This window comes from Vespa mandarinia, chromosome 7 (assembly GCF_050613455.1).
Source record: "Vespa mandarinia isolate Hongniang chromosome 7, ASM5061345v1, whole genome shotgun sequence".
Lineage (NCBI taxonomy): Eukaryota > Metazoa > Arthropoda > Insecta > Hymenoptera > Vespidae > Vespa > Vespa mandarinia.
This window is the reverse complement of record NC_140816.1, coordinates 8,463,862-8,490,122: the sequence shown is the minus strand read 5'-3', so window position 1 is coordinate 8,490,122 and position 26,261 is coordinate 8,463,862. Positions and strand designations below refer to the sequence as shown.

At 32.8% G+C, this 26,261-nt stretch overlaps 3 protein-coding genes and 1 pseudogene across 7 annotated transcripts; all 4 read left to right on the top strand.

The window, feature by feature from the left end:
- Positions 1 to 1,276: 1,276 nt before the first annotated feature.
- On the top strand, positions 1,277 to 4,870 carry LOC118443504 (BTB/POZ domain-containing protein 1). Of its 3 annotated transcripts, XR_014982355.1 has the most exons (7): positions 1,278 to 2,078; positions 2,211 to 2,891; positions 2,963 to 3,122; positions 3,194 to 3,351; positions 3,419 to 3,653; positions 3,745 to 4,326; positions 4,435 to 4,870. XR_014982355.1 is itself a non-coding variant. In XM_035870589.2 (6 exons), exons 1-6 carry the CDS (start codon positions 1,816 to 1,818, stop codon positions 3,904 to 3,906), a joined length of 1,656 nt encoding a protein of 551 aa, XP_035726482.1. In that variant the 5' UTR covers positions 1,277 to 1,815; the 3' UTR covers positions 3,907 to 4,870. The 3 variants fall into 3 exon arrangements, 2 of the variants coding, with proteins under 2 accessions (XP_035726482.1, XP_035726481.1); XM_035870589.2 differs by having other exon boundaries at positions 1,277 to 2,078; positions 2,214 to 2,891; positions 3,745 to 4,870; XM_035870588.2 differs by having other exon boundaries at positions 3,745 to 4,870.
- Positions 4,871 to 5,754: 884 nt separating this feature from the next.
- LOC118443502 (uncharacterized) lies at positions 5,755 to 13,762 on the top strand. 3 transcript variants are annotated; one of them, XR_004838704.2, is made up of 15 exons: positions 5,755 to 6,301; positions 6,389 to 6,506; positions 6,623 to 6,736; positions 6,810 to 6,931; positions 7,049 to 7,245; positions 7,330 to 7,478; positions 7,569 to 7,634; positions 7,740 to 7,897; positions 8,232 to 9,173; positions 9,279 to 9,512; positions 9,600 to 9,652; positions 10,842 to 10,864; positions 10,948 to 11,051; positions 12,519 to 12,563; positions 12,640 to 12,733. XR_004838704.2 is itself a non-coding variant. In XM_035870584.2 (15 exons), the coding sequence occupies exons 1-15, from the start codon at positions 6,260 to 6,262 to the stop codon at positions 13,187 to 13,189; spliced, it is 2,799 nt and encodes a 932-aa protein (XP_035726477.1). In that variant the 5' UTR covers positions 5,761 to 6,259; the 3' UTR covers positions 13,190 to 13,762. The 3 variants fall into 3 exon arrangements, 2 of the variants coding, with proteins under 2 accessions (XP_035726477.1, XP_035726475.1); XM_035870584.2 differs by lacking the exon at positions 10,842 to 10,864 and adding an exon at positions 12,918 to 13,762 and having other exon boundaries at positions 5,761 to 6,301; positions 6,389 to 6,473; positions 12,640 to 12,855; XM_035870582.2 differs by lacking the exon at positions 10,842 to 10,864 and adding an exon at positions 12,918 to 13,762 and having other exon boundaries at positions 5,761 to 6,301; positions 12,640 to 12,855.
- Positions 13,763 to 13,971: 209 nt separating this feature from the next.
- Positions 13,972 to 16,739, top strand: LOC118443505 (uncharacterized). Its single transcript, XM_035870591.2, has 6 exons — positions 13,972 to 14,391; positions 14,462 to 14,575; positions 14,673 to 14,995; positions 15,086 to 15,267; positions 15,464 to 15,737; positions 16,120 to 16,739. Exons 2-6 carry the CDS (start codon positions 14,462 to 14,464, stop codon positions 16,646 to 16,648), a joined length of 1,422 nt encoding a protein of 473 aa, XP_035726484.1. The 5' UTR covers positions 13,972 to 14,391; the 3' UTR covers positions 16,649 to 16,739.
- A 6,520-nt stretch (positions 16,740 to 23,259) lies between these two features.
- LOC118443509 (uncharacterized) lies at positions 23,260 to 25,722 on the top strand (annotated as a pseudogene).
- Positions 25,723 to 26,261: the final 539 nt, after the last annotated feature.

Sequence of the window (26,261 nt, the reverse complement as noted above, 5' to 3'; positions counted from 1 at the left end):
TAAATTTGAAAATCTTTTGCTAAAAATTAATTTATTTATGATTTAAAATAAATAAATAATAAATAAAAAAAAAAAAAAATAATAAGAAACTATTCATGAGTAAATTTCCCTGAGAAATTTACTCGTGGTCTTCTATTAATTAATTACAATCGATCATTCATGTCAATTCGGATCTTTCGTTCTCGACATGATTGAGTGATGAAATTATGAGAAATACGATTTGTTTGAAATTCGCGCGGAAAATCATATCGCGTCGTTACACATTGAATGCATTCAAAAACGAGAGCGAAGATCTTTAAGAGATACTACCGAGTAAATTGACGATTGAATTACGAATTTAAATACTTGCCATCGCGTTAAACGTTTCTTATAATAATACAATATATAAAATATAAATATGAATTAAACATTTTGATGTGAACAACTGAACAAATATTTCCTTATTTTTACCATAGATTACCATAGATACATTTGTTCAATGCTAATTAAAATGCTTGAATGAGTTACCGTAATTTCTTCGTGTGAGCATTGTGAAATCAGTTTCCTTGAGTTTAAAATAGAACAGAAGATCTGAATATCGACTTACGCAGGAAATAAGCGAGGAATCGTTTTACTTCACAGGAACAAAATACGCGACATTCAAGTGTTTCTTTGAAAATCAGTAGTGGGGATAGGAGCTTCTTCTCATTGCCGCAAAGCTCAAAGGGGAGCGCCACTATACAGAACTTTTTTTTTCCACAAAAAAATGTTTACGCCAACAATGACTCCAAGTGTAATCTTTGGCGGATCTTAATGCAAAAAGTTTTATTTTCAAAATGACGATTTAAATGAGGACATTGCCTTTTCGAATTTTTGAATAAGTTTGATTTTCCGTAAAATAAAAAATTCACGTCAAAAAATGATATTTCTTCTGGAATAGTTTGTGCATAAAAATAAAAGCTTTTTGAAAAATTCGATAAACCCATATCCTCGTTTTAAATCTTCGTTTTTAAAAAGAAATCTTGTTTATCGATATAGATCCAAGAATTACGCCTGTACTCATTGTCGTTGTAAATCAGAATGAACGATAAAAAGAAAAAATCTTAAATTGATTTAAATCGATGCTTCCTCATTGCTAAAAATAAAATCGAATCTATTATTATCATTAATTATATTTATAGAAATAACTGTGTACCAATCGAAACTCGTAACATTCGTTGAAAGGAACGTGGTGTCGTTAGAATCGCTTTATAAGGGCCCGTTCACAACGTAAGAATAAAAATAAGAATTGTAAGCGGACTTTAGAAAAACGTATCTAGGAATAAATGCATTTTTGATTATCTCTGTGAAAAAAACAAAAAGTATCCTTGCATTCCATGGTGGATTTAATTTTATCTAGTATTAAAGATTTGGGGTGACATTGGTCGCGTGCACATGCATGCATTTACCGCAACGTATGCATACTGCACGCTCTAGCAGGGCGTATACACGCAATGTCATACGATATACATGAAACTCATTCGTTTTCTTTAACGGCCGATTATCGTTATCGTTGAAAACACAATTTTGTAAATTTAACGATCGTTCGAAGAGCCATAAGAAAGAGAAAGAGATAGAGAAAAGTGACCGTACGTGTGTGTGTGTGTGTGAGAGAGAGAGAGAGAGAGAGAGAGAGAAAAGAACGCAAAAGAGAGAGGGGGGAGAGGGAGCGACGAGAAAAATGGAACACTGCTGAGAGGCACGGCGCCTTAGTATATATTTTGTTGATACACGATACGCGGGTGAATAAATGAAACGGGGCAATATATCGAGAAATATTACGTTTCCTGCGTGAAAATGTCCACGGAAACGTCATTGGGCGACGTGCCGAATGTCGTCTCGAGAATACACAATTTACGATTGGGCCACGAGGATGGCGAGGAAGCCCATAATGGAAATAACGCAGCGGTCGATGAATCCGCAAATTCGGCGCAAAACGGTCAACCGATTGGGACTCTCTCTCGTGCTCGGCGTGCACTTAACTTTGTCTGGGACGAAGAACAGCCTACCACTTCTTCTACCTCGCGAGGCATTGATATTTCATCGTCGAACGGTGATAAGTAAGTATATTTTTATTTTTATCCATAGTTTTATAGATGTCAATGATTATCAAATATATCTGATCTGATTAGATATAATCGAAATATTGCCTTAGCATGTAATGTTAAAATATGTTTGTTTTGTTTTATCAGCAGGCCTCCAACTAATGCAGCTAATACGATCCACATCGATGGACATCCTCAAAATAATGTAGCATTGGAGAATAGCCATGGCTCGGCTGTGGCTACATACAATTGGCAGGGTACGAAAGCTACAATGCGCGAGAGGATAGTTTTCCTATTTAACAACGAGATACTGTCCGACGTTAGTTTCTTGGTAGGACGAGGGGCTCAACAACAGCGTATTCCGGCTCACAAACTAGTCCTGTCTTCTGGAAGTGCCGTATTTTATGCAATGTTTAACGGAACGCTTGCTACAGCTTCTTCGGAAATAGAAGTACCTGATGTAGAACCTGCTGCTTTTTTGGCAGTGCTTCTTTTTTTATATACTGATGAAATACAAATAGATCCTGAAACTGTGATGACAACGTTGTATACTGCTAAGAAGTATGCCGTTTCTGCTTTAGAAAAGCACTGTGTCGATTTTTTGAAGAATAATTTAACCAGTGACAATGCTTTTTTACTTTTAACGCAAGCTCGTTTGTTCGATGAACCTCAATTAGCAGCTGTCTGCTTGGATACTATCGATAGATTTACAACAGAGGCCCTAAACGCAGATGGATTTGTGGATATTGATATCGATACATTGATGGTTGTTCTTGAAAGAGATACGCTTAGAGTCAGGGAATCTAAAATATTTCAGGCTGTGTTAAGGTACACGTAATGATATCCGATAATTTTCACATAACGTCCTGTGAGTAATAATATTATAACACTTATTATAGATGGTCGGAGGCAGAATGTGTAAGACAGCAGTTGCCAGTTGTTCCAGAGAATCAACGTTTGGTTTTAGGCAACGCACTTTCTTTAGTTCGTTTTCCTCTTATGTCTAAAGAGGAATTTACTGCGGGCCCAGCACAATCGGGATTATTAAATCATTCTGAGGTTAGTATTATAGCTGTTTAATACTACACATTGATTGAGAATTCATTCTATTGAATGCATTTTTCTTCTAGGTTCTATCTTTGTTTTGTTATTTCATATTGAATCCAAAACCTACGGTAAGCTTTCAAACGATGCCACGTTGTTGTATGACTGGCAAAGAGCAAACTGTCTGTAGATTTCAGCATACCAAAAGTAAATGGGGTTACAATGGAACAAGTGATCGTATCAGGTATATATACTTTTATACATAATGAATGAACATTAAGCGTTTCATAAAAAAAAAAAATTCACAATAGATTTAGCGTGGATCGGCGAATATTCCTTATCGGTTATGGAGTTTATGGCAGCATGCATGGACCTGCGATATACGAGGTATTAGTGGAGCTAATACATACGGCATCAGGAAAAGTAATTGCTTCGAATTCAACGACATTCAGTTGTGATGGTTCAAAGTATACTTATCGTCTAATGTTTAAAGATTTAGCTGAAATTTTACCAAACACTATTTATACAGCATCCGCAACATTTAAGGTGGATATATTATGATGATTATATTAATCTATAATTTTAATGTAATATTTACGATTCATTTTTGTATTCTACACTTTGAACTTTGTTGCAGGGTCCCTATTCTCATTATGGAACAAAAGGTGTGAAAACAGTATTGGTTGATTGCGATTCTGGAAATGGAAAAGTAAAATTTGATTTTAATATCGAAGCTGGTGATAATAATGGAACTTCCGTCGAGGAAGGACAAATTCCTGAGCTTATCTTTTACACTTAAGAAATCCCGTGGACACAATTATAACATTCCTCCTTTTACCTTATTCATCGCTCTGAATCGATTATATACAAATTGAATTGTATAAAGATATATATATATATATATATATATATATATATATATTTCTTTTTTTTTCGATCGATTATATATATTTTACGGATGTCAAATAGAGTGATATAGTCAGCATGAATAGTCCACGAGCATGCCAAAGGATTAAGCAAGTTTAAATTTTGTTGTTAACATGGTGTCTTCGATTTATATTAAGGGATGCAGCTTTTGCTTAAGCTTTATTCTGTTTACAAATGGTGCTTAGATCCTTCTGTATCAAACTGAGCACTGGGAATGGAACTTGTGAGTCTTAGGAGGGCCTTATTAGAAAAAGAGACTGATCTGTGCCACTGATACATATTCAAATGCAAAGTAAATATTTTACCTTTTCATTATCCAATTAATCAAAATTAATTCTGCAATCAATATCAATTCTTACAACTGAAGACAATCTGTCTATTTTTCTATCCCTTTGATTAGTGTATATTTGAGACAAAAGAAGATAGTTAAAATAGTTGAAAAGAAAAAAAATAAAACGGACAAAGAGAGAGAGAGAGAGAGAGAGAAAGGTTTGGTTATTTAAACAAAATATCAATGCAAAATGATTCTTTCCAATAAATATATATCTTGATTGAAAATAATAAATAAAACAATACATATATGCAATGTATCTCAATGCAAAGCAAGAATAACAGAGCCTAATGCTTCTGAAATATTTTTTAGTAAAAATTAGTTTTAAGAAGAACCTCATATCGATTTTGGAAAGTATGCAGTATTCTTTGTATAGATGTATTTCACAATCTAATATCAAAAAAGATAATAAGAAAGACAGCAGGTATTAGAGAGAATAATAAAAAAATTAGATCATTAAGAAACTACAGACATGTTTAAATATTTCTTGAGATCTAATACAAAGGTATGTTCATCAATTTCGAATGTTTTATCAGTCATTATGACAATTGTCTTGTCATTATGATGTTACACCTAACATTATTAAATTTTTTAGTAAAAAATTGTTCTAAAATATCTCTACACATTCTTATAGAAAAAATAACAAGGTTAAAACGATATAACTCTTTCTAATCATATTAATTAGCTGCCACTGGATTTGAAAGAAATATTACAGAATTTATGAACTTCTTCCATTATTAGACGAGTCAACATTATGGATTTTGAGCCTTGCTTAAATATCAATTGACAACACAACCAAATCAACAATATATCTGCACAAGAAATATTAAAATCATCCTAGTAATATTATTTTTATTAGTATCGCAAATGTGTGAATAACAATTTGTAATTAAATTAAATTGTATTTATAGAACGGAAAATGCACATATAATGTTAAGTATTTGAAATAAAGTATTTGTTCAATGAATACAAGCTGTCTCTCATTGTATTATAATTTTCTCCTTAGCCATATGCTTTAGAATATGTATTTTTCTAAGGTAATTATAAAGAAAACAAATTTTTTAATATAACGATTATATAATTGTAATTTATAATATCCTAATTGTTTGTAATTATTGGAAATCAGTGAGAACGATCAGTTCTTATTCTTACGAGGAAATTTCATTTCGTTATTACGAAGTTAATATTTTAGTAAAAATGTATGTAATATCGTGAAAGAAGTTAAAACATAAGATTAGAGAAATGATTTTTTAAATGTTTCTTTTTTTTTTTTTTTTTCTAAATTCACAAAACGTAAATTGTAAAAAGATAAAAAAAAAAAAAAAAAAAGAAAAAGGAAAGAAAAGAAAACGATTGAAAAGACGTCATTTTGGTCATCCGATGCAATTCATACACGTAATGGTCAGTTCAATGGTTATTATCGAGTGATATCAATCGTATAAAAATAAATCAAAGATTAATTGATATATTGCCACGTGATATAATCGTCGATATAACATAACGTCGGCTGCTTCTCCATTGTGGCTTCACTGACTCTAAGTTTTGTCCAGTCAGTGACGACAAATAGCATCGGACTTGTGATGTTAACGAACTGCGTTTTATAATTGTAAATAATTGTACAAATTCTTATGGTGAATATACGATTAATATGTTATTGAAGAACGTTTAAATATTTATGAAAAAAATTAATCATCATGGATTGAGATACGTTTAAAAAATTACACGTCTTCAAATTTAACCTCTATCTTATGCGATTAGCAAATGTTACCGAAGAGAAATTTATTCGATTGATTGTTATAATTAAAGATCGTAATTTTATAACGTAACATGAAGTTTATATGATATTTAAATAATATCGATAGTGTATATAAATGACAGTCTACATTTAATCTCCATGGCTAAAGAAAAGATCAGAAATTCTGAATCAGGCAACAAGGTAGTTATATGTATAAATTTATTACAATATATCTTTCTTTTTCTTTTCATTTAATTTCGTATCATTAACATCAATATTTTTAATCAGATAACTTCCAAAAGCGGGGAGACATATACTTCAGAGTTTGAAATCAATGAGATACCTCCTAGTGCTAGAACATTACTCACTAAAGGTTACACACAAGATAAAATTAATTTTTTCTCTAGTAAGATTGAAAAGAATTAAATTTTAATATCAAAGATATATATATATATATACATATATATATATATATATATATATAATGTATGAAATATTTTATATTTTGTATCTTCTGTTTAGAAGCTACGGTGTCTACTCGTGGACGTTTTATGACAGAACAAGAAAAGTTACATTGTCCCAATGAACGGCCTTTATACTTATACATACAAGGACATTCAAAACATAATGTTGGCTGTATGTAATGTTATTTTCTCTTATTTAATTTTATATAGAAACGTTTGTTTTAAATAGATCATTGATTTAACAGTGGCCATACAAAAAATTAATGAAATTATTAAGACAGAACATCAAAGTTCATTAAATAGACGAAGTCGATTTACTAATGCACCTCCGCCTCTTATGAGTTTACATTCTGGAATTACATCAGTAGTAAGATATAATTTATGTTATTTATAATCTCATAGAAAATGATAGATGAAAAGATAATTATAAATTCTTTTTAAGATATTTTCTATTTGATGACAAAAAGTATATACTTTTTGACAGGAAAAGATATGCATCGGTATAGAAAATGCACCACAAGGTTTTGATTTGCGAGGAAGAATTATAGGCATTGGCGGAGCAAATTTATTATATATAAGAGGAGAGACTGGTGCAAATGTAACATTAAGAGGAAGAAACTCACAATTTATAGATCCTGTTTTAGGATCTGAATCTCCTGAGCCACTTCATTTACATATAGAGTAAGATGTTTGTCATTGCTTTATACATTTTATTATCAATATTGTTTCCATCAAATAAATTTCTGTTAACTTTTAATTTTATAGACATCCAAAACCAGAAGCATTACAAAATGCAAAACAGTTGGCAATTAATTTAATACAAACAATGCAGTCTGAGCTGCAAACTTATATACAACAACAGCCACCGCCAGTGCAATCTCAGCAGGTCATAGAACAACCACAAATACAACCATGTACTGTCTACTTTTGTTTTTGCATTTATATCCATTGAAAAGAAATATTGATATTAAATTTACTATTAAAAATTTATTATTATTTTACAGCACAGTTTCAAACTATGAATATTGGTACTTTAGGGCAGCCTAATGTCGTTACAATACAACATCAAGGTACAATTTTTGATCATACATTTTATTTCGATTATATATACGAATATCGTCTTATCACTAACTATATAAGACGACAAAATCTATATGGAATTATATTTTTGACAGATATAATACAACATCCTCAAAGTAACGTGGTAACACTACCAGCAACTATTTTAACAGCTACGGTAGCTGGTGCACCAGGTCCTGGAGTAACAGTTCCACCTCCAGGAGTACATATACCACCTCATTCAGGACCATTAGTACCTCCTAATCAACCTCAGGTATTATTTTAGTCATTTGGAAATCAGTTGTTTCATCGGAAAATCTTATCTATAGAAAAAGAGCTGCGAAGGAGGTAGCGGCTGAGGGGAGAGAGAGAGAGAGAGTCTCATTGCTTCATGTTCTGTCGATAACTTTGATGGCAAGTACCATCTATCGGAAAGAAACTCTTTTGTTGTTTCAAAAGGTAACCTGTGTTGCGTAAAAAGTTATGTCTCGTTCAAAAAAGTTTCTCGATGAAAGATGTCGCTCGTTATTAACATTATTGACGGAGTATAAAGTATTGCCCATTAATAGGGATGATGCATTGATTACATTTGTCATTTTTATTTTAAGGAAATACAAACTTTTATGCCACCACCACCTGTTGGACAAGTACAATTAATTGGGCCTCCATCAAGCGTAAGTCAAGTGCAATATCAGATTCATCCTGGACAACCGCTACAAATTCAAGGTATCCAACCAGGGTCACAAGCATCACCGCAGCCTGTTGCTCAAATGTATGTTATGAGTCAACCACCACCACAAAGTCCAGCTCAACAGAATTTCATTTCGACTGCCAGTGTGCCAGTTAGTGGGGCAGTGTCATATGTTTATACCCAACCCAGTGTACAAAGACCTGCAACACCTTCGCAAGGAATGATTGAGACTGTTAATGTTAACTTACAACAACCACCTCCAGCAACTCCTCTAAATATAACTCAACAACCGCCACCACCATTATTACATCTTCATTTTCCTCCACCTAACTTCCCTCCAAACCAACCACCACCTCCTGTGCCTCAAACTTATCAAATACAGTATCAGCAGGTACAGGCACCTGTCTCACAATCACAAGCGCAGTTCGTTCTACAGCCTGGAGAACATATTGTGCCACCACAAATACAACAGAATCATGAACAACCTCAAGCTGTAGCACAGCATATGATTCCACCTCAATTTGAGGGTCATCCTCCACAATTTCACTTACAAGTTCCACCACCATCTACTCAAACTTTTTTGGTTCCTAATGCTCAATCTCCCCAACATCCTCAGCAACCCCCATTACCTCAAGGAGGTGAAATTCAGCATCAACAGGACGAGCAAGGTCCACTGCCGCAGCCGGTACCTCCCCCGCAAATAGTACCCCCTCCGTCAGTGGCACAAATGCAAAATTCGATGAATGTTCTTACTAGCGTACCTCCACCAACGCAGGCACCTCCTCCTCCACAAAATGCTCCGTGGCTTTATCAAGCGCAACAACCACAGCAGATACCTCACTCTCAGGGCCAGCTACAGGTAATTTCGTTCTTAGAAATAACGAAAAGAAAAATATATAAATGCAAATGGTAATGGAAATAAACGTGATAATGAATGTTTTATAACGTTTCCTTCGACTATTAGGTACAAATGCCACCTGGAAATATGCCACTTCATAATGCACCCCCGCCACAAATACAAGCGCAAATACAATATCATACTCCCCATATGCAATATCAAAATGGGCATATACCGGCCCAAGTACATTATACAGTGCAAACACCCCAACATCAACCGTTCGAACAAAAGCCAGATTCGCCTGAACAACAGAAACCTCATGGAGTGAAGAGAAGGTTTTCTGATATAGAAGGAAATCAGGTATATTTACAAATATTAATTATTCAAATGTCTCTATATGCATGGTAAATAATATAATGCACAAATAAAATCAATGTTTACGAACAGGAACCACCACCATATCAATGTGGCCCTTTACCTGCTCAACGTCATGGCACAGGGTAAGCACATGCATACGTTATTTCAGTTTGTTTATCTTAACAAATTCATATCAGTCATTTACGATAACTTGTACGCCGATAGTAGGACAATCACTTAGGTATAAAAATCAAGTTATCTTTGTGTAAAGCTGATTTAGTATAAGCAAAGTGTTCTTTGAGAAGATTAGTAACAAGAGATATATAGTTTAGTTCTTATCTTAGAAATTTTTACTTAAATAAATCTAATCTAATACTTTGCTTTCTCGCAAAGCATATCTTTTTCTTCCTATATTATTTATAATTTAAATATATATCGGCATTGGTAAAGCATTCTTTGCTTATTTAAATTTATGTTTCAATTAGTTAACAGTGCGAAGAGATATTGTACAAAATGTAGCAGGAAAGTAACAAAGGTAACATTTAAATTGAAACAATCGTATTATTGTTTGAACAAATTTTTTACAGAAACCTGCCTTTACCAAGACCGAGTAAACTTTGACGACTACATGGATTTCTTATGAAATTAAACAGATCTATGTAATAATTTTATTTATTGTCGATGAACTGACGATCGTGAAATTTCACATTTGTCGATTCACAATTTTTCTAATTATTCAGCATGTAACATTGATTATTTGTTAAGTATTGTGTTTTAGATATAATCATTATTTAATTACGACGAATTTTTCTATTACTTCAAGAAAAAAGAAACTCGATATATTCATATGTACAAAGAAATTTACAATGAATTCTTGCGATTTAAATTAAAATAATTACGGGCCATATGTCTGATTGCACATTATTGTCATATTGTCAAAATTAATGTATGGATATATAGAGTTTTATTAATGCACATAATTATAATTCTGTTATGAAAAATACATTTACATAGATTTGTTTATATCATGGGATAATTCAGTTATCTATAAGATTTGAAAAGGAAAATAATTAATAAACAAGCTTAATTGTCGTTTAAATTAAGCAGTTTGCACAATGGAGGTTTTTATATTTAAAAAGAGATTTTTGCTTTCATTGTTAATTATAAGTTCCTTCATCATCAGTAGCAAGCCAAACGTATGCATCATAAAATTAAGTTTTATTTTGTAGAATTATCCTTTAAATAATCGACATACCGTTAATACGTAATGAAATAAATTTTGATACTATTAATTATCATCTGGTGAATTCAGGCTTGTTCTTAATATTTCAGAAATAGCCATGGGTGTGCATCAGGTGACTTTTACATTAATATATGAAATGCTTGCGTCCTGTTAACAACTTAAAAATTAATGAGTTCAACTGAATTGTTTAAGCAGAGAAGGTGAACGTCAACAGCAAGTCTTACATGGTCCATCGCCAGCAGGTGCCGGCCTACCCCATGGAGATCGAAACAAGCTGCTAATGCCACCTCCACATCCAGGTCTGTAACTAAGAGTATTTTATGCGAAAAAATGCTAGATATTTTTTTAAATGTCATACCAACATAATATATTCATCACAGGGAAAGACTTTACACACGCAAATTGATTATTGTTTATGGTAGACAATTTTTATTTGCCATAAACATAAAAAAAAAAAAAAAAAAAAAACAAATAGTATTTCAATCAAGAATAATTTTCGACCATCGATGTAAAGTCGTTCCTTTATACATTTATTCTTAATGCGTGTTTATAATTATTGAAAATAAAGTATCTAGCATTTTTTCTCAATACTCTTAGACTGTAGTGTTATTTAATGTAAATATATTCTTATAAAAATGATATAAAAAATGTTATAGGTGTTTTTTAATTTCTATTTTTTGGTAAATCGCTTCTTTTAAATTTGCCTAAATACTTTACAGATGGGCACGAGATTGACAAAAGGATTTGTGACACTGCTACTTTAGCTGCTTCAACTTTGTTTCTTATTATTTGAATTTTATGAAACTTTGCACATACTGTATGGCTACAGTAGTTGAGACTCAGGCATTCTAATTTTACTGCTTTTTTTTTTTTTTTTTAGTAATGTTTCTTATTAATTACTAATTCATATACGTATGCAAATTTGAACATTATGTAATAAGTCAAGTTTTTATTTCAGAATATCAAAGACATTAGAGAAATATGGATCTGGTCTTTTATTAAATGTATGCCGAGAATGTCGAATATAACAAACATTGAAATATTGTAATATTTTCAATATAAATTCTAGGGTAATGTATCTTTCTACAGTCGGTGGAAATTCTTCCGAAAAGGGAATAGCGATAATTAATTTCGTTAACAGATAATATGAATTAAATAAAATTTCCAGAAATATCCTACCAACGAGATTATGACATTAGAGATAATTCATTTCTAATTATTTCCTGTTTATATTACAGTAAGAAATGCTGGTAAAGAAAATTAAACCGGATGAGAAGTACGAAATAAGAAGAAAGCAACATTTTCAATGAATACTTTTGTTATTAAATAGTATACTATATAGGAAAAAGTATTATTAAAGATATTTACATTTTAGTTCTATAAATATCGATCCAGACTATAATCAGGATTAATAATTATATTTTATTAGTGCAGCGTGTTTGGTACGAGCGATCATGCAAAAAAGGAGATGGAATCAATTCGAAAGACGAATAAAATTATAATTAATTTAACGATTATATCTTTAGCTTTAACAAAAGCCATGTGTTTTATTTATCGCTGGGATGCATTATCATCATATAGAAACGGACTTAACCGGCAAGAATATTTGTTTTTGCAAAATAATCTGCAAAACACAAAGTTACTTTAGCATACCTTCGTAATACTAATCGCAATATCATAATCTAAAAGCATTTTATGCGAAAGAAAATTTTTATAGTTTCATCGATATCGTTATAGTTATATTAATTATTATTTGTATTATTCAGGTGAAAAGCGTAACGTCGATCCAAAGCACACGGGACTAAATCCAGGTACGTTCATGAAATTTTTATTCTATTTAATCCTTATATAGATATAGATAAGAAATATTTACTCTTCTATAATTAGGTAATGAACCGGTATTACTCGCTGAATCCGGAGGTATGAATCCTGCGAGTGGACCACCATTACCACCACCCCCACCTCCGCAAGCACCTTGGCAATCTCATCATATCAGAGCTCCTTGGGGTAGACCTCCACCAATGCCAAGAGAAGAACATCATGCGTTATGTCCTCCCAATTTGCCACCAACGAATATGCCACCACCGCAAATAAGACCAAGAGGTATATCATAATTAATTATAAATTTATATTATCGTTAATTTATTTTGCTATTATGAAAATAGGTCCTTTAGAAGGTAATCGTTCTCCCATTCAAAACACGGTGATGGATCATCCGCTGAATATCGAGTACAATCAAATACCACCGCACGCTGCAAAACCACCACCTTACAATTCGCATCCATTGATGCAGTCTATTTGCAACCCACCACCACCACCACCTCCGCATCAACAACAGCGGCCACAGCATCCGGCGCAAACTATGCCGCCGCATTATCAAGTGCCAATCTCTCAAGCATATCAGCCACCGGCGCCGTGTCCACCATGGATGAACTAAAGTTATTTTATAAGATTTTCGCGCTATATGCATGTATTAATAACGTTGATATATAAGATCCTTTATAAAGATCTCTAAAAACGTCAAATTAACGAGAATCGTTGAATGAATTCAATTTGATATCGATTTGTTCCTTGATAGGTTATATATATATATATACATATATATATACGGTTATTGAAGTATACTGTAAAAAAAGAAAGCAGTTAAGATATATTGTTCTGTAAAAATTTGTACATATTCCAGAACTTCTATCTAAGTTATGTAAGTTATAAGAAACGAATGATAAATTTATTATAAACTATAGCGTATAGGGAAAATGGTGATGTCGAACGTTCATTCGTATAGTTTTCAAAGCTTTAGAAAGATTTAGTTTACAAAGATTTAGTTTGTAATTAATCCATTAATCTTTCAATTATTACTTTTAATTATACATCTTTTCTTTTTTTTTTTTTTTTTAACGATATTATCAGCGGACTCAAAGTTAATCTATTTTCTTTTTCTTGCGCGAGAAAAATCGCAAATCGCGTTTTCTCATCAGTTTGTTGAATGATCCCACCCGTTACGGAGTATGTAATTTTTTATGAAGGCACAAATAAACAATTAACATTGAGAATCTGAGCGTTCATTAATATTAGAAATGAATTGGCGTAATCGTATTAAGTATCTCGTTAAAAAATTCTTTACCTTGTTGTTTGCAGTAACGTTATGGAGGTCGCTTTCGACGAAAGGTAAATTTAGGACGACCAAGAAAATTGTGAAACAGACGAACACGTTGTAACATAGACGATGTTGTAACACCGTCAATGATCAGAAACCGTTCTCTGTATCGTTGTAAACTGTTATCGAGCAAACATCGTTAAAGCCTCTGTGTTTTCGCTTCTAATTACTCATTGCCCTGATTAGTGTTATGACCTGGTATGCCCGGTGAAAGGAAAACGACGATCAAATTTGTTCGGCTTACGTCTATGGATTTACGCGAATTTCTAGTTCTCTATATCTTAATTGATTTTCCACTAGAAAATACAATTTACTATTTCCTTGATTCCCGATTGCTTCAACGATATATGAACAATGGGATGAAATTATATGATATTATTTCTATAAAGTGAATTTTGTGAATTTCGTAAAGCTTGTATAATCGACTTTGACAATCGATTAGAACGTTATGACGGCAAACGGAAGAAATTAATTGGATTAAAGTACGTATAACCAAAGAAAATCTTAAATATTGAAAGATATGATTGAACCTATCGAAATCATTTTTTCAAGATGTCACAAGGTTGTCCGTCGGTTTCTCATCAGCTTGCCGCTGCATCGATCGCCTTTCGTCGTGCTCGTAAAAAATTTCCGAAGGATTACGGCGTTAGATCTAAAGACAATAAAGTAAAAAGAAAAGTAACGAGGAAATTTTATTTAAAAGCGGTAACAAGTAATATACTGAATGAAATTTCCTTTTTTTTTTTTTTTTTTTTTATCATAGACCGAAATAGAATGGATCAAGAAAAACAAGAACGATCAACCTGTGAGCTCTTCGTCCGCGAAATGTATGAGTAACAACGACAAATCACAGTGTTTTTGTTCGCCGTCCGTGTACAGCGATGATGATCCACGTTATTTGTCGGCAAAACAAAGTTTATCGATTAAACAAAGCAAATGTACATGTTGCCGACATAACAAGGAATATTTCGAAGAATCTACAAGATGGTCAAACGATCAAAGTGCCGTTGGAGATGTTTTAGATAAAGTATCAACTCGCGAACAATTTATCGATGTTGAATCAAGAAAATCGGTAGATCGATACAAGTGAGAGCCTTACGATTTCCATCAAGACTGAGATCAATTTAATGTGAATTATCATTCGAATTTTTTTTTTTTTTTTTTTTTTTACAAAAGTCACGACCTAGAAAGAGATACGAAGAATAATTTTACACATCTCACGAGAAGAAAGTGTACATGCTGTCCGATGTCTATCAAAAAACGCATAGAAAATGATCCATCGAAGTTAGATTCCATTGATCTTTTATACGTTGCATCGCACGAGAAACATTGTTGCGTTAATTCTATAGACAATCGTGGTGAGTTCTACTTGTTAGAAAATTGTAGCTTTAAAATTTATTTTTTTTTTTTTGTTTTTTTCAAATATTTTATCGTCTAAATATTATAAACGATCGGCATTGAGCTCGATCGAACGTTTAGAAAAATATTAGTTTAGAGAAATTTAATTCGAGATCGTTTTGAATTCGAAATTTTTTGGAGACAATAATATTTCAGAGCGTCTCGCTGAAGACGAAACGCTTGATCATTTTTCACGAAGGAACCGGGACGATCAGGAGCTTCGTCGATCGTGCTCGAAATTAGATAAGTCGACGACAAGGAAAGAAGAAATCTCACCTTTGCTTCGCACGTGTGACCCTCGGTCCCCACGAGACATTAATCTCGATCTCTTACGATCACCCGAAGACCATCGGCCTCGTCTCTGTCATCGTTGTCCTGCCTGTCCTCGTCACTCCTGTCGACAACGATGCCACTTTTGTCAGCAGAAAAGGTTTCCTACTTAATATTTTAAAGGATTTCTCCATTATTTCTCTATTATATCAACGAATTTGACAATATTTTAAGTTACAACATCGAGATTTGACGATATTTAAATTACGAAAATATCTGTATAAATTTTTCAACCATATCAATCTTTAACTTTTTTCTTATGTTAATATTATAACAGGGAAATGTTTAACGTACGATATTGAAAAATTAAATAAGAACATATATTGTTCAATGGTATTAGAAAAAAAAAAAAGAAAAATAACGAAAAATAATTGAAATTGATTAAAAAGCAGTCTCGTATACGAGTACAATCCCGTAAAACTAATTACGAAGATATACGAACGTCTCTTTCTCTTTCTTTCTCTTTTTCTGTCCCTTCAAAGCGAAAGGATTTCTAATTTTCTCCCGGTCGGTTGCACGTGCCTGTCTATTCTGGGTAATCGCCGTGGCTGTTCGTCGAAGGATCACGAGAGGATACGAACTTATGGGAAGAAGGAGGAAGAGGAAGAGGAGGATGAGAATGTAGGAGTTATCGATCACAAAGATTCGATATCCATTCTCATGGAAAAGTATAAGTCGAGAGACGCGCAGGAGGAACGACAGAAAAGGAAGAATCGATCGAAGGGAAATGAAAGGACCGGCAATTGTTACGAGGAGTCGCAAACTTCGAGAATTCTCGCTCGCGAAAACAGAAAGGATTCGACGGAGGGCTTGGAAAATTCCAAGAGTTGCGATCGCTGTAGATGCCAAGAAAATCGTCTAAGATGGAAGGAACAGGAGGAAAGGGAGCAAGAGGAAAAGACGCTCCTGTTCGATGATGGCCGTAATCGGATTCGTGGCGAAGGCGATTTCTATCGAAGGAAGAAGCCTGCCCGATCGAAATTCGGAGTACCCTGGAGACATACCTTTTGACGACCCTATCCTTTGCCAGTTTACTTCCCTCTATACATATACTTTTTATATCCTTTTTTTTATCCGCAAATTTTATAAACGTCTAACATTTTTATCTACCCTCTTCATTATGTACATTGTATCTAATTTATTTTAATACTTTGTTATGTACTTTGAATGTATAGAATTGATAAAAAATATATTACAAAACATTTTCGTAATCGTTTGCCTTTGATCATTATTATTTCTTGTTCTTTTTTCTTTATTAAAATGATTTTAATAAAAAACAAACTACAAAATCCGATTCCTTTTCACTTTGTTGGTCTTTAGTAAAATTCTCTTCGATACGATCTAACGGGGCTTTTAAAAATTCTACCTTCAACGGTGGTCCTGCAAAGTTAATGATCGTAGCAACAGTTAATAAAACTCACAGTTAAGAAAACTTTGGTGCTTACTTTGGAAGCGTACCGGTGCAGGTGGAATTACCGAACGTGGCCACTTACATTAACCTGCCGTGTCGCTCGCAGAAGTGGCCTCATGGGGCACCTCTTGTTCTTCCCCTTTCTCCTCCTCTTGCTCTTGCTCTTCCTCTTGTTCTTTCCCTTTCTCTTGTTCTTCCTCTTTCTCTTGCTCTACCTCTTTCTCTTGCTCTACCTCTTTCTCTTGTTCTTCCTCTTGCTCTTCTTCGTACTCTTTCTCTTGCTCTACCTCTTTTTCTTGTTCTTCCTCTTGCTCTCCTTCTTTCTCTTCCTCTTTCCCTTGTTCAACCTCTTGCACCCCCTCTTTCTCTCCCTCTTGCTCTTTCTCTTCTTCTTCTCGCTCATCTCCTTCAGCTTTTTCCTCCGCCAGCTTAATCGGCTCACCAGTCGGATCTGCGCCGTGTTCGACTCTTAGTTTTACGCTTAACGTTAACTTTTATTTCAACTTTTATACTATTCTCGGTGCGTGCGTGTGTGTGTCTATGTATGTATGTATGTATGTATGTATGCGTACGTATTTGAGTTTTCCCGTAAATGAAGCGTGAAACTTTGGAATTGTGTTCTACCGATTGTAAGAAATGAAAAATATTAAGAACTCCCTCTGGAGTTTCGCAGATTTGAAATTTGTTGTGTACCCACTTTAGAAATTTTCAAATGAGTACGTTTGACAAAATATATACGAGAAGAAATTTTTAAAGAATTTTCAACCATGCAATTATTGCAATTCATATAATGCATAAAATATTTATTTATTTAAACGTATATGTATGTCTCGTTACCTTTCGTTGAAATTTCTTTAATCTCATCTACGATTTTCGATTCTTCATCTTCAATTTCCAAATGTTCCGTCACTTCTTCTCCCTCAATTGTCTCGTCCAATTTTTTTACATCCATATCATTCATTTCTACATCCATAGGTATCGTCTCCATTTCTTCTTCGTATTTTTCTAATTTTTTTTTAATCAATTAACATCGAAATACACGATTACGTATCTCGTTAAATGGATGATATTTACCTCCCGTAGAAACTTTCGTATGTCTTAAGTGATCCTTGTAAATTTGTTGAAGCAATTTGCTAGCTTTCTTCATATCCTCTCTTGTACCGAACTCCGTCGGAATGTCATCACGAGATGTCACTTTGTCGAAAACATTCTGACGTAGAACGTCGAGAATGCCTTCTACAATGAAAGACCTTGAAGAAATCACCTTTTGAATGCTGAAGGAAGTTCTCCTTATGCGATGCCTTTTATAAGCTCTCTGACGAGACGAAAGAATTAGCTTTATAAAAGCATTCATTTTACTTTTCTCCTATTACTGTTATATTATATCATTAATTAAGTATAGTAAGATATTTAGACAGTTTTAACGTAATTAACGTATAAATAACATGAGATTTAATATTTAAAAATTTTTAAGTAATAACAAAATTAATAACATTACTTGAATGACCGTGGCGGCTTTGTTCACAATTTCAAAACTCAATCTCGAATCCTGATATACCATTTCCAACCATGCAACAGCTTGTACAGTTTGTCCGGTATCAACGATAGGATCATGCGTCTTCTCTTCCTTCTTGCTAATCTCTTGATTCGCAGCTAAAAATCACGCGAAACTAACGTTAACTTTTCTCCTTTATTTTTTTTACCAAGAGGACTCGTTAAATTTCTCACGAAAGTTTCTTCCAAGTTCTTACTCATTTGCATTCTTATGTTTCTATTAGTGTAGTATCCACGATAAGCCACCTATATATGCGTTAAAATTGATAAATTAATTTCAATAAAAAAAAAAAAAAAAAAAAAAAAAAAGAAAAAAAAATAGAAACGCAAAGAAATCCTTTCGATTCTTTCTTTGAAAAGTTTTTCAAAATTTACTTGAATCGTTGGTAATGATTTTATTATTTCTTCCTGTGGGACACCAGCTTTTTTCAATATATTCAATGTATTCATCAAAGCTCTCTGCCATTGAATTTTTCCTTGGGATTCAGCAACCAACATTCTAGTATAATGACCACGGAAAGCTGCCTAATGTTAAAGAATATTTTTTTCTTCTTTCTGATTTTTCTTCAATTTTTTTTTTTTTTTTTTTCTTTAGAAAGAAAGAGAGAAAGACAAAGAAACTTTTTACTTGTATAATCGTGGCTGCTTTTTCGGCTTGTTCCACATTAAATCCAGTTGTTTTTAATATATCCCTTAAGGAAATCCTCGATGTTTCGTCGAATGTTTCATCTGAACTCATTGATCATTATTATGCGAACTATTAATTGATATTAGATTATATTATTTACCTTCGTCCAATCGCTGACCCTCAATGGTATCCAAATATATACGGAACGCTTTCTAAGTAGTAAAAAAAGAATAATAATTAGAATTGGAATTATTCTAATCGTTTCATTATAAATAAACGAATAAATGAATATAATTTATGCCTGAATCCTTGGTGCTGCTGCAGCAATTTGTTCCATGGACAAGCCGGTTTGACAAAGTATAGTCATAATCGTATGACTTCCTTTTAAAATATTATTTACGACTTTCATCGCGACTGCGTAAAAGATTTAATATTTATAATTTATTTGTATCAATTAAAACAAAATCAAATTTTCTAACCTTTAGCATTTTCACGAGTAATTAGAAGAGCGTCTATGTAATCGGCAATAAATGAATAAATCTCTGTTGGTTGGGATCTCAGTACCTACGAATGATTATAGGTGTGAGCATATTTTCACAGTAATATTGTTAAAATAAAAATCTATCGTGAAATAAAAAAAAAAAAAAACAAGTATCGTGTGGTGTATACACCTCGCGTGTAATGTCGGTACAAAGCTCACGTAATCCTTCGGGGACTTTATAGATGTGTTTGGCGCCATGTTTCTGAAGCGTAACATCCATTTTTATGGTTGCTGCTTTGGCACTTTCTCTTCTTTTCCTTTTTCTCCTTTCCTTTCTTTTACTTTTTCGTTTTCTTTCTTTTTTCTTTCTTTCCTTTTTTTTTTTTTTTTTTTTTTTTTTTTTTTTTTTTTTTGTCGAATTGATCTTTATTGCCTCAAGTCGACGGATCCGTTCGACGAAGAAATTGTCACGAAGTCGAAGAATACGCAACTCGATTTTTAGGCCTTCCTCATTTATTTCGTGATCGAACGAACCTAACTTCGGTTCTTATTAATTCTTGTTGTCTGAATTAATTGTCTTTGGATAATATTAACCGACTAATATTCTTTTACTTTTCATTTGTTTCAATATCATTTTTATTTACAAAGTACAGACAGCGTGTGTACGTAATTTTTTTTATTCTTTTCTTTGATTTTGAGAGAATGAGAATGAGAATCGGCAGCTATCGTTCAATCATACTTCTTTCTCTTTTGTAAAGTCAAAAGCAAAGCTTCTTAGATATTCGAAAAAGATACGAGATTCGTAACTTCAAAGAACGAGCTGCTTTATATGTTGATTTTATATTTTCCTCGAGTATGCATAGAACGTGTAAAGCCTTTATAGGAATAAAAAGGACCGGGCATCTGAAACGAAAATGTTCGCGAGAAGAAAAGGAAAAAGTTGGATTTTCGTTGAAATGTCGATTCGTCGGGTTGCGTCTAGGATATCGTAGAAATTCATTTTTAGATCTTCTAAACAAAGAAGTCGACGTTTCCTTTTCGAGGCACGTGCATAAAGATTGAAAAGCAAAATAAAAAAAAAAAAAAAGAAAAAAAAAGAAAATTGTACGATCTCGAAACTTTATGGATATATTTGTAAATGGATATTTTTATCGCAGTAGATCGAGGATGTTTTGAAAATGAATTTGATTAAATCGAATTTTACAACTGTTTAAATATTATAAAGAACGTGGCGTTTGATGTTATCTATGTAAAAGAGAAAGCATAAGAGAAATCAACAGTCGTGGAGAAGAGACGAACGTTAAATTTTATTAAATTTCAACTAAAATTTACACGATGAACATTTCTGCGAATATTGTAACGCGCACGAGGAGAGATTATTAACGGTCTGGCGATCGTAACTTCTGTGTAATTCCATTAGAGACGGGAATAAAGTTATATGTGCAATGTTGGAATAGAAAGAGACAGAAAGAGAATCGTACTGTCGAAGATTTTCACGGTTTGACGAACAAGATGAAAAGCCGTTATATTACCTACGTAATAGAATATATCATTTAGTAATATGGATGTCATTTAGTAATATAGAATCAGTAATTACCTTATTTCTCTACTTAACTTGTATAACTCCTATCAAATAAGATATTACATATAATATGATAAATGCAGAAAATTTATTATCAAGTATTATAAAATACATTTATCGTTTTCAATTTATAATGGCTAATAAATTAACATTTACAGTTAGATTTATAATTAAAATTTATACGTTTAATACAACGTTTATATAATGTCCTAATATAATGTTTGACCAGGTGTTGCTGTTTCTATTAAAAAAAATCTTTATTTACATATTTGTTCTTATCATTACTAATACATAATGATAATGCCTGACAATAAAACAAATTGATTAAAGGAATAGAGATATATAAGAATAAATCATTAAAAAATAATAATTTTAATCGTAAAGTTTTATGCCATTGGCAAAATCCGATCGTTAATCTGAGATATTCAATAATTTTTAAATTCAATAAATTTTAATAATAAATTTTTAAGTAATGGTATCTCGCTTAATAAACGAGTTTCTAGTTAGTTATACATCGAAGCTTTGTGAGGACATTCTTATGGTGGTCATACGTTCGTGAAAATCGATCGCGAATGAACCATGATCGCTCATTGTCTACTCTCTATCGTAGTTCTTTCGTTCTTGATCATCCTACCGTCATCGCGTGAGTAACTTACATAATTCATACCGAACATAATCGTATCTGTTATCGTTCAATCATATATTTATCTTGTTATATTTTCTTTGCGAGCTTCGAAATCTTTATTTGTTATATCCAATAATATGTTTCGCAAAAGTTACGTTCATCTAAAAGTATTATAAAGTATTGATTTTCTTAATTATAGTTTTTTTAAGCGTCACTATAATCGATCATAAATTTAAAAAATTTATTTATATTTTGTGAATCATTAGCGTAACAAACTTGAATTATACTGATCTATCGAGCTATTAGAACGATGTCTAATTTATTGTTGATCATCCGATTTGCTACTAAATTGCACTAATCGTTAGTTAATATCGTATAGATTTTGATATCTCTCATATTGCCTCGAGTATTATATTGATTCAACGTATCCGTATTTAATTATTATAGGTAGATACGTACGAATGGATCGTCAATAAAAATATACTAATTAAATTTTTACATGATCATGGAACTTTTAAATAATAAATAATTTTTCTTCTTGTTATATTAATCTAAGGAAGGATTAATCTAAAGAAGGAGTAAAAAGATATGCCAATTCTCGTTTCGTATTTCATGATTATCAAGGAGGGTCACTGAGAGAACCAAGTTTCGCTTTTGGTCCTCCATCATATAGAGGCCCTTCTGGCTCTTTGGTCCTCCGGATGATCCTACGAGCATTAACGTGCTACCGAAATTTCGAGGTTCATCTAGAGGACCTACTCCTGATAGAGGCCTATCAAGACGATGGTAGTCTTTTATAAACGAGGTAGATCCTTCGTATTGCAACAAAGGAAAATTTTCAAATTGACAAGAAAACGACAGAATTGACAATGAAATATCTGGGCAAGATAACGAGCAGATTCCTATATACTAAAAAAAGTAAAGGTAACTTACAAAATTTCTTATCGATATTTTTTTCTGAAATATATTGTACCTATAATGTACATTTTGCATCTGTCTGCTTGTGTATGTTAATTTCTGTTGCACGCCAACCATAGATCAGACAAGTTTTAATGTGGAAGTAGAGAATATTTATCAAATAATCTAAAATACGACGGTAAATCCGATTGTCGTAATAATAGCGACGAAACTAACTACGTTACATTAGTGTTTAATAATAAATTGAAAAAAATTTTTTAGACCGAAAAAAATTTCATATATTTGTATAATTGCAATGATGGCCAAACGACAAATATAATATTTCAGTTTAGTACGAGGGAATTAAAAAAAAAAAAAAAATTAACTTCTTCCATCTTCGATGTTTACGAAGATAAAAATAACATTTCGTATTATTCAATCACCATGGCGAGAGTAGTTATAAACCTCTGGAGTTGTTCTTCGTAGAAATGTTTAACGAGCTACGAGCGGTTATCGTGCCAAGCCAACGAAGAATCGCGGTAGAATCATCGCGAATAACACGCGAATAAGCGGTTTGCAATAATTAATCAGCCGCGCGTGCGGCTTACGTGTAATTTGCAGACCGCCAAGTCCCACGGATGGATGTATTCTGCCTAAACAACCTGACGGTGGGCAGTAACGTGTTAGGTGGATGCGGTGAGCCCTGTAGACTGAAAGCAAGCGATAAAGTCCCTAGGAATAGTATTCTCACTTACTTCTGTAATGGTAATTACGTGCTCAGTGGGAACACCATCACCGTTTGTATAAATGACGAATGGTAGAACCCGCCTACTTGTCAGAGTAAGTGATCAAATTGTTCTTTACGATGCTTCAACGCTTTGTCAAACGATTTCTTTCATGTCTTTTATTTATAATGAACTAAACTAATAAATCTTATAATAGATATAAGATTTTTAATAATAAATATTAAATACTAAGTGATAATTTATGGGAATGGGAAAATAGATTAATGAAATTAAATAACATTATCTTTTCCGACATCGTACGTTCAGAAACGTGTTCACCTTTGGAAAGCATCACCATCGATATCTCGTGTACTTATCAGGGAGAGACCGTACTGTGCAATGAACGGGCAAGGCCAGGAACACGAGCAAAGCTCTCATGTAAACAATCTTATAATTTACCACCCCACAGACGACCGAGTCTATCGGGAGATCGTCCGCCTCGACGATGCTCTTTGGGATCGTAGACTCTTCAGCTGCTTGTCAGGTAATTTACCTTCGAGATAGATATCGGTCTGTCTATCTAACCAAGATATGTTAATACTAATAAAGTTCTTTCGAAAATAGTTCCGTATTAATATTCTCGAATCCTTTTTAGAAAATGAAACGAACATGGCAATATTCTTATTGTCAATGGATATTAATGGAAAACTCGACCTTTTTCTGTGGCACGTTGGTTTATATTAGAGCAAAGCTAAAAATAGCTACAGTCAAATATATTGTGAAACTCTCATGAACAATAATCTGTAATATCCGGTAACTATGTTATATATAATAAAAAAAGAAACAAAGCGGAAGAGAGAGAGAGAGAGAGAGAGAGAGAGAGAGAGAGAGAGAGAAAGGGAGAGAGAAATAACTGAGAAAAGGATGAAGTTAAATTTTGTAAAATATCGTCGATAAATTTTCCATTCCAGCCGCGCATTGTTTCTATGACGAGGTATTCTCCAAAATCGAGGACACGTCTCGCTACTATGTTGCTGTCGGCAAGTATTACAGGAGTTGGGAACCTAGAGAGAACTATGTTCAGAAAGCACCCGCTGAGAAAATCATTTTGCCTGACAGATACATAGAAGAGAGAGGAAATTTTGCTCAAGATATAGCTCTCCTTAAATTGACTAAGCATTTCGAGTTAACAGTCTTGATTAAACCGATATGCCTTGATTGGGATAACATTTACGAGAAAGTACAATTACGAGTGGGCAAAGCTGATAAGATAATTAATCGTTCGATATTCTATATAATTAATTATGTGTCTGTTTAAAGGGTCGTAAGATATTTTTCTTTTTTCTTTTTTCTTTTTTTGTCAAAATTAAGCCATAGATTGGGATAAGACTCTCACAATGGAACGTAGAAGAGCGAAAGAGATTAATTTGATCCTTCGTATCTTACGATCAATCCTTGAATTCCGTGCACGAATGATTTTTATGATTATATTATGTACGACAAATTTCGCGCAGTATATTTAAATGGTACATTAATTATCTTAACGTAACGAACTCGTTCATTAATCCAACATAATATCTCGATAATATCCAACATAATAATCTCGATAAAGCTAAATCGTACTATTTCATTACGCGCATCGCTTCATTATACGTTATTAATATATTCTTCAATATCTTTGGGAGAATCTCGGAAAAAAAAAGTTGAATGATTAATCGTCCATGTCAATTATAATATAATCATGATAATAATGATGCCGAGATAATGGTTTTGTCGATCGAAGAAACAGTAAATAGTAATTAATTATTCATTCGTCTAGAGGCCGGTACTTTGAACGATTTTTCGTTGTTAATTATTTTCAGAGAGCTACGGAAATAATCGGCTATAATTATTTATTGGAATATTATTATCGTACCTGATGATAGACATCATTTTATACTTCATACTTTATGGATAAATAGACGACAGGTGAGCGATTTAATTAAAGAGATATTCGATTTACTAGGTATGAGTTTATACGAGGGAGACATTATAGGAGGACTTTGTTTTGAGATGCATGGAATTTGGTATCTTCATGGTGTCGTTAGTGAGGAACAATACCTGTGATTATTACTCTTACATCGGGTTCACCTATGTCAGCTACTTTCGTGATTGGATACTATCCATCCATCTAGTGACATAAAGGATCTAACTACATATGAATCTTAATGAAATTGCCTAAGAATTCGACAGGGCATTGATAAGTTTTAAATCAATTATATTTATACCCAGATGTAGAGAGAGAGAGAGAGTGAGAGAGAGAGAGAGAGAGATAAAGATTGATAGATTAGTAAAGTTCCTAATATGACAATTATAATTAAAAGATCGATTTTCTAATCGAGTTCATACGATGTACGAATTTTTTTTTTATCAAAGTAGATTTACACTCCGAACGATTTATCCTGTAAATAAGTAATATGTGATTAATAATGAAGTCGTTTAAATAAGGATCACGTTTAACCACCAAGTTTTTCTTTTTTCTTCTTCTTCTTTTTTTCCTTTTCTTTCATAATTTACACCGAAAAGAACGAGCGAAAAGTTTGAAAGAAACGAGAGCATAAAATGAAAGTTTCTAACGAAATATCGACGTAATTCCATTTCTCTTCCCCCCACCTCCTATGATTTTTTTTCTTTCTTTCTTCTCGTTTTTTTTCTTTCTTTTCTATTTTTTTTTTTTTATTT

Bases quoted from the DNA above. Each gene is read 5' to 3' on its own strand.
- LOC118443505 (XM_035870591.2), top strand. From the start codon at position 14,462: ATGTCACAAGGTTGTCCGTCGGTTTCTCATCAGCTTGCCGCTGCATCG. The intron at 14,576-14,672 runs GTAAAAAGAAAA...TTTTTATCATAG, and splicing joins TTAGATCTAAAGACAATAAA to ACCGAAATAGAATGGATCAA. The intron at 15,268-15,463 runs GTGAGTTCTACT...ATAATATTTCAG, and splicing joins TAATTCTATAGACAATCGTG to AGCGTCTCGCTGAAGACGAA.
- LOC118443504 (XM_035870588.2), top strand. From the start codon at position 1,816: ATGTCCACGGAAACGTCATTGGGCGACGTGCCGAATGTCGTCTCGAGA. The intron at 3,123-3,193 runs GTTAGTATTATA...TTTTTCTTCTAG, and splicing joins GATTATTAAATCATTCTGAG to GTTCTATCTTTGTTTTGTTA. The intron at 3,654-3,744 runs GTGGATATATTA...ACTTTGTTGCAG, and splicing joins CAGCATCCGCAACATTTAAG to GGTCCCTATTCTCATTATGG.
- LOC118443502 (XM_035870582.2), top strand. From the start codon at position 6,260: ATGGCTAAAGAAAAGATCAGAAATTCTGAATCAGGCAACAAG. The intron at 9,174-9,278 runs GTAATTTCGTTC...TTCGACTATTAG, and splicing joins ACTCTCAGGGCCAGCTACAG to GTACAAATGCCACCTGGAAA. The intron at 12,564-12,639 runs GTACGTTCATGA...TTCTATAATTAG, and splicing joins GCACACGGGACTAAATCCAG to GTAATGAACCGGTATTACTC.